Source organism: Scyliorhinus canicula, unplaced genomic scaffold (assembly GCF_902713615.1).
Source record: "Scyliorhinus canicula unplaced genomic scaffold, sScyCan1.1, whole genome shotgun sequence".
Lineage (NCBI taxonomy): Eukaryota > Metazoa > Chordata > Chondrichthyes > Carcharhiniformes > Scyliorhinidae > Scyliorhinus > Scyliorhinus canicula.
Window position 1 is genome coordinate 2,475 of NW_024055450.1, and position 11,807 is coordinate 14,281.

The 11,807-nt window shown below is 51.7% G+C and overlaps 1 gene segment (V, D, J or C); it reads left to right on the plus strand.

Annotated features, from left to right (window-relative positions):
* The first annotated feature begins 9,879 nt into the window (after nt 1–9,879).
* Nucleotides 9,880–11,569, plus strand: LOC119959505. The segment is given in 3 exon segments: nt 9,880–10,090; nt 10,291–10,602; nt 11,250–11,569. Coding segments are annotated over 3 exon segments (843 nt in total).
* Nucleotides 11,570–11,807: the final 238 nt, after the last annotated feature.

An 11,807-nucleotide genomic window follows, 5' to 3' on the forward strand; every position in this document is an offset into this window, starting at 1 on the left:
TTCTTTTGTTGTTCATTAGGGTTGGGGGGGTGGGGGGATGTGATACATGCGCCGATACGGTCTGGGGGTGTCACAGTTATTATGGGTTATTTTGTTGCATTTCATTGTTTGTCGTTATGTTTTATATTTTCTGTAAAAAATTCCAATAAAAATTATATTAAAAAAAACAATAAATTACAATATAATACTCCTGCTAATTAATTAAATATTAATGACCTCCGACAATTGATTTTCAGACTGTTGCGCAAAATATCAAAGCTGTCAAAGAATTTGAAATTGTATCAAAAATGTATTTTGCAAATAATACGTTTCTTTACTCGGATGTTTCACCTCGATTATGTTGTTGATCAAGTTTAATTAAGAAATTAGATACATCAGGCAATCGGTTTTCAATGTGAATGTTTCCCAGTTTTTTTCATTCTCACCATGTCCCTGAAACTCTGTTACTCCCCTCAATCTGTAATATTTGATACGCTCATTTTCAGCAAAATTCTGTTTTGCCCAAATTTCGAAATTTGAGAAAGAAAGGGACAAATAGTTGAGGGAGTTTTCAGATGATGATCAATTAATTTCGAAGAAGTTAGAGAATTATTGTTGTGGGTCAATTCTGCTGATGATCAATCGGAATCAAACAATTTGAATGAATTTGGCAGGTTGAACAGATCTATCTGCTGGGAACCCGATTGTTGCACCGTTTGTGTTTGTTCAGGTTTCTGTGCGCGGGGTCATTGTGTTGGGATCAGGAACCTTCCTGACTGGTTGTAAACCTTCTGCTTCGTTCTCCTGTATTTCCCAGTGAAATTTGATTTCTTTAAAAGGCTTATATCTGTGAGAAATGTGAATCTTTAACTTGGTGTTTGATATGGTGCCACAGATATTGCTCTCTCACACCACACACAAACACATTGTCAAACACACACAGGTTATTTCCCCCCCCCCTCGCCCCCCCCCCCCCCCCTCATCTGTCTGCCTCTCTCTCATCTTACTCACACACAAACAATGTCAACAATCTTTCTCTCCCCCACACACAGGCTCTTTCTCTCGCTCCCACACACACACTCTCGTCATCAAACACGCAAGTGGGTCTTCACAAAACCGTTTCTCTCCCCCACAACAAACACACAGACACGTTTGCTTACACATATGGGATCTCTCTCTCTCTTCTCGGTCTGTCACACATACAGCACTCAAACACACACTGGCTTCACAAGATATTCTCTCCAAACACGCACTTACACACACATTATCGCAAACACAAACATCTTCTCTCTCCCTCTCTCTGTCTCTTCCCCCGCCTCTCTCTTCTTCCTCTCCTCCTTTCTCTCTCTCCCTCCCCCTCTGTCTGGGCACACTCAACCACAGTTTTTCACAAAATCGTTATATCCCCACACGGGAGACAACCGACACACAAACACATTGTTAAACACACGTTGTCTTTCTCGTCTCTCATCTCTTCTCACTCCCCCCCTCTCTCTCTCTTTCACTCTCTAAACCCCCTCTTTCTCTATCTGTTTATCTCTCTCTGACACCTCAAACATACAGTTTTTCACAAAATCCTTCTCTGCACACCACCCACACACAAATACACTGCAAAAACACAGTCTCTTTCTCTCTCTGTCTTCCCTCTCTCTCTCCCTCATTCCCACACACCACAGTCTCTGCTCTCTCTCTCTCTCTCCCTCATACCCCCCCCCCACATACAGTCTCTTTCTCTGTCTCTCTCCCTCATACCCCCCCCCACACAGAGTCTCTTTCTCTGTCTCTCTCATACCCCCCCCCCCCCCCCCCCACACACACACAGACTCTCTCTGTCTCTCTCTCTCTCTCCCTCATCCCCACACACACACGCACACAGTCTCTCTCCCTCATACCCCCCCCCCCCACACACACAGTTTCTTTCTCTGTCTCTCCCTCATATCCCCCCCCCCCCCCCCCACACACACACACTCTCTCTGTCTCTCTCCCTCTCTCCTCCCTCATCCCCACACACACACGCACACAGTCTCTCTCCCTCATACCCCCCCCCCCCCACACACACAGTTTCTTCTCTGGTCTCTCCCTCATATCCCCCCCCCCCCCACACACACACACACACACACTCTCTCTCTCTCTCCCTCATCCCCACACACACACGGTCTCTCTCTCTGTGTCTCTCTCTCTCCCTCATACCCCCCCCCCCACACACGCACACAGTCTCTCTCTCTCTGTCTCTCCCTCATACCCCCCCCCCCCACACACACACACACAGACTCTCTCTGTCTCCCTCATCCCCACACACACACGCACACAGTCTCTCTCTCTCTCATACCCCCCCCCCACACACACCAGTCTCTTTCTCTCTCTCATATCCCCCCCCCCACACACACACACACACACCACACACTCTCTCTCTCTCTCCCTCATCCCCACACACACACGGTCTCTCTCTCTCCCTCATACCCCCCCCCCCCCACACACGCACGCACACAGTCTCTCTCTCTCTGTCTCTCCCTCATACCCCCCCCCCCCACACACACACACACACACAGTCTCTCTCTCTCTCTCTCATACCCACACGCACACAGTCTCTCTCTCTGAATCTCTCTCCCCCTCATACCCCCCGGCAGACACACACACAGTCTCTCTCTCTCTCTTTCTCTCTCTTCCTGTCTCTCTCCCTCTCTCTCATACCCACACACACGCACACACAGTCTCTCTCTCTGCCTCACCCCCCCCAAACACACACACAGTCTATATCTTTCTCTGCCTCTCTCTCCCTCATATCCACACACACACAGTCTCTCTCTCTCTCTCTTCCTGTCTCTCTTACCCACACACACGCACACACAGTCTCTCTCTCTGTTTCTCTCTCTCCCTCCCTCCCCCCACACACACACACACACACACAGTCTCTCTCTCTCTCATACCCCCCCCCCACCCACACACAGACACACAGTCTCTCTCTCTCTCTCTGATAACCCCCCCCCCCACACACAGTCTCTTTCTCTCATATCCCCCCCCCCACACACACACAGACTCTCTCTGTCTCTCTCTCCCTCATCCCCACACACACGCACACAGTCTCTCTCTCTCTGTCTCTCCCTCATACCCCCCCCACACACAGTCTCCCTCTATCTCTGTCCCTCTCCCTCATCCCCACACGCACACAGTCTCTCTCTCTGAATCTCTCTCCCCCTCATACCCCCCACCACACACACACACACACAGTCTCTCTCTCATACCCTCACACACGCAGTCTCTCTCTCACCCCCCCCCCCCCGCACACACAAAGTCTATCTCTTTCTCTGCCTCTCTCTCCCTCATATCCACACACACACATAGAACATAGAACAGTACAGCACAGAACAGGCCCTTCGGCCCTCGATGTTGTGCCGAGCAACGATCACCCTACTCAAACCCATGTAACCCGTATACCCGTAACCCAACAATCCCCCCATTAACCTTACACTACGGGCAATTTAGCATGGCCAATCCACCTAACCCGCACATCTTTGGACTGTGGGAGGAAACCGGAGCACCCGGAGGAAACCCACGCACACACGGGGAGGACGTGCAGACTCCACACAGACAGTGACCCAGCCGGGAATCGAACTTGGGACCCTGGAGCTGTGAAGCATTGATGCTAACCACCATGCTACCGTGAGGCCCCCTCGCGTTCTCTCTCTCTCTCTCCCTTTCTCTCTCTCACACACACACACGCCATTCACTCAAACACACATTGCCTTTCACAAAGTCATTCTCTCCCACACACCCACACACACATCCATTCTCAAACACACACAGGCTCTTTCTCTCGCACAAACACATCCACACTGTCTTCCAAAAAAAATTTCCCTCTCTCACATGCGCACAAAGACAAACATACTCTCTGACACACACCAACACACACAGGAACAAGAGCCCTCTCACACACATTCTCTCTAGCAGACAGAACCAACCCTCACCCAGCCTCACTCACCCACCCTCACCCAGCCTCACACACCCACCCTCACCCAGCCTCACTCACCCACCCTCACTAACCAACCCTCACCCAGCCTCACTCACCCACCCTCACTAACCAACCCTCACCCAGCCTCACTCACCCACCCTCACTAACCAACCCTCACCCAGCCTCACTCACCCACCCTCACTAACCAACCCTCACCCACCCTCACTAACCAACCCTCACCCAGCCTCACTCACCCACCCTCACTAACCAACCCTCACCCACCCTCACTAACCAACCCTCACCCAGCCTCACTCACCCACCCTCACTAACCAACCCTCACCCAGCCTCACTCACCCAGCCGCACTCACCCACCCTCACCCAGCCTCACTCACCCACCCTCACCCAGCCTCACTCACCAACCCTCACCCAGCCTCACTAACCAACCCTCACCCAGCCTCACTCACCCACCCTCACTAACCAACCCTCACCCAGCCTCACTCACCCACCCTCACTAACCAACCCTCACCCAGCCTCACTAACCAACCCTCACTAACCAACCCTCACCCAGCCTCACTCACCCACCTCACTAACCAACCCCCACCCAGCCTCACTCACCCACCCTCACACAGCCTCACCCACCCACACTCACTAACCAACCCTCACCCAGTCTCACTCACCCACCCTCACTAACTAACCCTCTCCCAGCCTCACTCACCCACCCTCACTAACCAGCCCTCACCCGGCCTCACTCACCCACCCTCACTAACCAGCCCTCACCCGGCCTCACTCACCCACCCTCACTAACCAACCCTCACCCAGCCTCACTAACCAACCCTCACCCAGCCTCACTCACCCACCCTCACTAACCAACCCTCACCCAGCCTCAGTCACCCACCCTCACTAACCAACCCTCACCCAGCCTCACTAACCAACCCTCACTAACCAACCCTCACCCAGCCTCACTCACCCACCCTCACTAACCAACCCCCACCCAGCCTCACTCACCCACCCTCACACAGCCTCACCCACCCACCCTCACTAACCAACCCTCACCCAGTCTCACTCACCCACCCTCACTAACTAACCCTCTCCCAGCCTCACTCACCCACCCTCACTAACCAACACTCACCCAGCCTCACACACCCACCCTCACTAACCAACCCTCACCCAGCCTCGCTCACCCACCCTCACTAACCAACCCTCACCCAGCCTCACTCACCCACCCTCACTCACCAACCCTCACCCAGCTACACACACCCACCCTCACTAACCAACCCTCACCCAGCCTCACTCACCCACCCTCACTAACCAACCCTCACCCAGCCTCACTCACCCACCCTCACACAGCCTCACCCACCCACCCTCACTAACCAACCCTCACCCACCCTCACTAACCAACCCTCACCCACCCTCACTCACCAACCCTCACCCAGCCTCACTCACCCACCCTCACTAACCAACCCTCACCCAGCCTCACTAACCAACCCTCACCCACCCTCATTCACCCTCTCTAACCAACCCTCACCCAGCCTCACTCACCCACCCTCACTAACCAACCCTCACCCAGCCTCACTCACCCACCCTCACTAACCAGCCCTCACCCGGCCTCACTCACCCACCCTCACTAACCAGCCCTCACCCGGCCTCACTCACCCACCCTCACTAACCAACCCTCACCCAGCCTCACTAACCAACCCTCACCCAGCCTCACTCACCCACCCTCACTAACCAACCCTCACCCAGCCTCACTCACCCACCCTCACTAACCAACCCTCACCCAGCCTCACTAACCAACCCTCACTAACCAACCCTCACCCAGCCTCACTCACCCACCCTCACTAACCAACCCCCACCCAGCCTCACTCACCCACCCTCACACAGCCTCACCCACCCACCCTCACTAACCACCCCTCACCCAGTCTCACTCACCCACCCTCACTAACTAACCCTCTCCCAGCCTCACTCACCCACCCTCACTAACCAACCCTCACCCAGCCTCACACACCCACCCTCACTAACCAACCCTCACCCAGCCTCGCTCACCCACCCTCACTAACCAACCCTCACCCAGCCTCACTCACCCACCCTCACTCACCAACCCTCACCCAGCTTCACACACCCACCCTCACTAACCAACCCTCACCCAGCCTCACTCACCCACCCTCACTAACCAACCCTCACCCAGCCTCACTCACCCACCCTCACACAGCCTCACCCACCCACCCTCACTAACCAACCCTCACCCACCCTCACTTACCAACCCTCACCCACCCTCACTCACCAACCCTCACCCAGCCTCACTCACCCACCCTCACTAACCAACCCTCACCCAGCCTCACTCACCCATCCTCACTAACCAACCCTCACCCAGCCTCACTCACCCACCCTCACTAACCAACCCTCACCCAGCCTCACTCACCCACCCTCACACAGCCTCACTCACCCACCCTCACTAACTAACCCTCACCCAGCCTCACTCACCCACCCTCACTAACCAACCCTCACCCAGCCTCACTCACCCACACTCACTAACCAACCCTCACTCAGCCTCACTCACCCACCCTCAGCCAGCCTCACTCACCCACCCTCACTAACCAACCTTCACCCAGCCTCACTCACCCACCCTCACTAGCCAACCCTCACCCACCCTCACTCACCCACCCTCACCCAGCCTCACTCACCCACCCTCACTAACCAACCCTCACCCAGCCTCACTCACCCACCCTCGCTAACCAACCCTCACCCAGTCTCACACACCCACCCTCACTAACCAACCCTCACCCAGCCACACTCACCCACCCTCACTAACCAACCCTCACCCAGCCTCACTCACCCACCCTCACTAACCAACCCCTACCCAGCCTCACTCACCCACCCTCACTAACCAACCCTCACCCAGCCTCACTCACCCACCCTCACTAACCAACCCTCACCCAGCCTCACTCACCCACCCTCACTAACCAACCCTCACCCAGCCTCACTCACCCACCCTCACTAACCAACCCTCACCCAGTCTCACACACCCACCCTCACTAACCAACACTCACCCAGCCTCACTCACCCACACTCAATCACCACACTCACTCACCAACTCTCACTCACACTCACTCACACTTACTCACCAACCCTCACCCACCCTCATTCACTCTCACTCACTCGCCCACCCTCACCCACACTCACATTCACTCACCCACACTCAACCACCCCACTCACTCACACTCACTCACCAGCCCTCACCCACCCTCACTCATTCATCCCCACTCACCCTCATTGACTCTCACTCACTCACCCACCCTACCCACACTCACACTCACTCACCCTCACTCACCAACCCTCACTGACACTCACTCACCCACACTCAACTACCCCACTCACACTCACTCACCCTCACTCACCAACCCTCACTCACCCTCACTCACCCACCCTCACCCAGCCTCACTCACCCACCCTCACTAACCAACCCTCACACTCATTCACCTACACTGAATCACCCACTCACACTCATTCACCCCCACTCACCCTCACTCACCAACCTTCACGCACCCTCATTCACTCTCACTCACTCACCCACCCTACCCACACTCACTCACACTCACTGACCCTCACTCACCAACCCTCACTGACACTCACTCACCCACACTCAACTACCCCACTCACACTCACTCACCCTCACTCACCAACCCTCACTCACCCTCACTCACTAACCATCTACCACCCTCACTCACTCGCACTCATTCACCCATACTGAATCACCCACTCACACTCATTTACCCCCACTCACCCTCACTCACCAACCCTCACGCACCCTCATTCACTCTCACTCACTCACCCACCCTACCCACACTCACTCACACACACTGACCCTCACTCACAAACCCTCACTGACACTCGCTCACCCACACTCAACTACCCCACTCACACTCACTCACCCTCACTCACCAACCCTCACTCACACTCACTCACCAGTCCTCATTCACTCACACTCACTTATTCACTCACTCCACACAACTTAATTCACTCCCCTCACTCAACTAGTCTCACACACCCACCCTCGCTCACTTTTCATAACTCACCCACCCTCACTCACCCACACTCATTCACCCTCACTCATCCACCCTCATTTACTCAACCCCATTTCCCCGCCCTCACTGAGCCTCACCTTCATTCACCTACCTTCACTCACTCAGTAGGCCTCATTCACACATGCTCACTCACACACTGTCACTCACTCTCCATCACTCATCCACCCTCCATTACTCACGCAGCCACATTCATGAAGCTCAGCTCACCCAAACTCTCACTCAACACCAAACCGCCCACCCATGTATTTACATGATGTGGTGATGCCGGCGTTGGACTGGGGTGAGCTCAGTAAGAAGTCTGACAACACTAGATTAAAGTCCAACAGGTTTGTTTCAAACACGAGCTTTCGGAGCACTGCACCTTCCTCAGGTGAGTGAAAAGGTAGGTTCCAGAAATATATACAGACAGAAATCTGTATGCATGTTTCTGGAACATACCTCTTCATTCGGGCAGCACGGTAGCATGGTGGTTAGCATAAATGCTTCACAGCTCCAGGGTCCCAGGTTCGATTCCCGGCTGGGTCACTGTCTGTGCGGAGTCTGCACGTCCTCCCCGTGTGTGCGTGAAAAGGCAGAGAGCCGGGGGAAAGCATAGGGAGACTGGGAAAAGGTAGAGAAGTGGGGAAAAGCGTAGGGAGACTGGGAAAAGGTAGAGAAGTGCTGAAAAGTGCAGGAAGCCTGGGAAAAGGTAGAGACGGGGGAAGCGCAGGGAGCCTGGGAAAGAATAGAGAGCTGGGGAAAAGTGCAGGGAGCCTGGGAAACGGTAGAGACGGGGAAGGGGGCGGGAGGGGAAAGCACAGGAAGCCTGGGAAAAGGTAGGGAGCCTGGAAAAGACGAGAGCTGAGTAGTGAGCAGGTGAGATGACCAGAGAGCTGAGCGCAGACCGGGGAGAGAAGCTGCAGGAACAAGGGGAAAAGTGATAATTGCTGGGGCAAAAGCCAATAATCAGGGGGCAAAGTGCCATGTTCTGGGGAAAAGCACAAAGAGCAAGTGGAATGTTCCAGAAGCTGAGGCAAAGAGCAAACAACCTGGAAAGGTGCAGCTGGGCAAATTATAGAAGTGGAGGAAAGATCAGAGAGCTGGGAAAAGGACAGGAAGCTGATTATCGCGGATACATGGAATGCGGAGTTCATCCCACAATCTGCTCCGCCATAATCATATTGAATGGTGCAGGAGACCCGAGGGACCGAATGGCCGCATCCCGCTTTTAATGTCCAGGGTCCTGTAATTGGAGAATTTTGGAGTTACTTGCACATGTGCTCAAATGTAGGATGTTATCGTCATTATGTAAGTATCTGGAAGATTTTTCTGAAGCAAAGTCACGACTCCTTGTTTTGGGGAGTGGGGGTAGTGAGGTGGAGAGAGGAGGGACATCAGTCAGTTTGAACACAGGGAATTTCCAAAATAGCAATGACAGAAATGGAGAGACAACTTCTTTATCACAAAGTGCAGTTGATGGAAAAAAACATTGGTGGCATAAATAATTGGGAAAACCCTCCGCTCTGCTCATTGAAAGTAATGAATGGTACGTTTTCAGATGACATCAAAATGCTACATTTCTGCGAGGTGTTAGAAATGGAGAAAGAGGTGTGAGTTTCTACAGAAGGAGTAAACAAATGGTGATTCTCAAATGTTAGAAGTAACAGAAGCTCAAGTATTGATGCAGTTTTAATGCGAACATGTGAGGATAAATTTGTAACTGTATCCAAATTCTAAGTTGTATGATATCTTAATGACAAGTCCCAGAGTCTAACTTGTTCAATGGGCCATTCTCTCCCAGCGACACCGTCTCCGCCCACTCTCTACAGCCTGGTCTCCTCCTGTCAGCAACACAACACTGACGGCTCTGTGACCTTCGGCTGTTTGGCAATGGACTACTCCCCAGAAATCACCAGCCTTACCTGGAAGAAAGATGGGCAGCAGATCACCACTGGAGTTAAGAAATACCCGTCAGTGAGAAACAAGAAGGGAACCTACACTCTGAGCAGCCAGTTAATCATCACCGAGTCAGAGGGGGAATGCAGCAAAATCAGCTGTGAGGTTCGACACAGCGGCTCAGACAAGAGCATTGGAATGACATGTAAGTGCTGTGGAAACTGTGAGAAACAGATGCTTTGATTACTTTATTTAAATCTTTGGTCATAACACATTGATGGTTCTCTGCACAGTTCTGATTCCTGAGAGAAATAGTGACCACAGAGAAACTGTTCAAAATATAATTAGTCATTTTATTCCTTACAACATCTTCTTCAAGAAATGTCTAACTTGTGTTTCTTGAAGGTCCTCTACCTGACATCCATCCAAATGTTCTCCTCACCGTCAGTTCTAATGAAGGAATCACAAGACAGAAATTTGCAACCATGGTCTGTTCAATCAACGATTTCAGTCCAAAGTCAATGACGGTGAAGTGGCTGAAGAATGGACAAGCCATGGGTTCAGGAATTGTCACCTCTCCCGCCTGTGAAGTGAACGGGAACTTCTCGGCGAGCAGTCGACTGACAGTCTCTGCTGGGGAATGGTTCAGCAAAGCGGTCTATACCTGCCAGGTCACTCATCAAGAGGTCATCCAAAGTCTCAACATCACCGCATCTGGTAAGAGACACAAACAGAGGAAACAGTAAATCATCCTGCACTCTGATGTTAATCCAAATCAGGAATGTACTGAAGTTAGTGCAAAGCGCAGAATAACTTCTAATTTATTGCCATGTAGTTTGTGTTTCATTCTGATGTAAGAGCTGCATTAGGATTGATCACCATTCAGGATTTGATCAGTATATATGATCAGAAATAAATGTTTCCCTCTAACCTGAAGTAATGTAGGGAGTGAGGTGGATTTGATATCAGCTTTATCCTGAGACAGCTGATTAAATTGCAGAGGCAATGGCTGTCTGGAACCCTTTACTGAAACCAGCTCGGGACGAAGATTTTGGAAAGTTCATTCAAGATATTTATCAAGCAGCCTTCCATATTAGGGTTCTGAGATCAGGACTGGAATATTTGTATTGGGAATGCTGTAATACTGATTCATTAGAATGGTTTCGAGGCTGACTGTATTTCACAATGAGAATAGTTTTCACAAACCAAACTGGTTTTCCATTGTGTATAGAAGATTTAAAGGCGATCATTAGAGGTTGTTATTTCGAAGTTGATTTATTCCCATTGAGTGAGTGAAGGCTGAATCCTGCTGTCCTGATTCTGAAGATGAAACTTGGGTTGATTTCCACTTTTTTCATTCACAGATCCTTCCGTTTGCACTGATGCCTCAGTAACAATACTGCCACCACCAATAGAACAGGTCTTACTGGAGGCGACTGTAACCTTAACCTGTGTCATTTCGAATGCTCCTTATGGAGTCAACGTGTCCTGGAGTGAAGCGAAGAAGCCGCTGAAATCAGAGATTGCCGACCAGCCTGGGGCAGATACTGAGAGCGTGGTCAGCAAATTAAACATCTCCACACAAGCCTGGCTGAGTGGGGCTGTGTTTGACTGTGTGGCGAGCCATCAGGACCTGCCAACTCCTTTAAGAATTTCAACTCACAAAAAAATAGGTGAGCGGTGAGACTGAAGCAATAAGTGAGTCATTGTGTCTATTTCTAGTGTCAGTGCAGCGGTCAGTATTTAGCATTCAGTGTATTTATGGTCCATCCTGATTGGTAATTCCACTAACTGAATACTCTGGGCATTTAGAGTTTAAGGGGGAAATTGATATGCAGATGAATGAACAATGAATTAAACCCAGTGATATTGGGTGTAGATGAAGCGAGACCATAGACCACAAGACTTAGGAGCAGATGTAG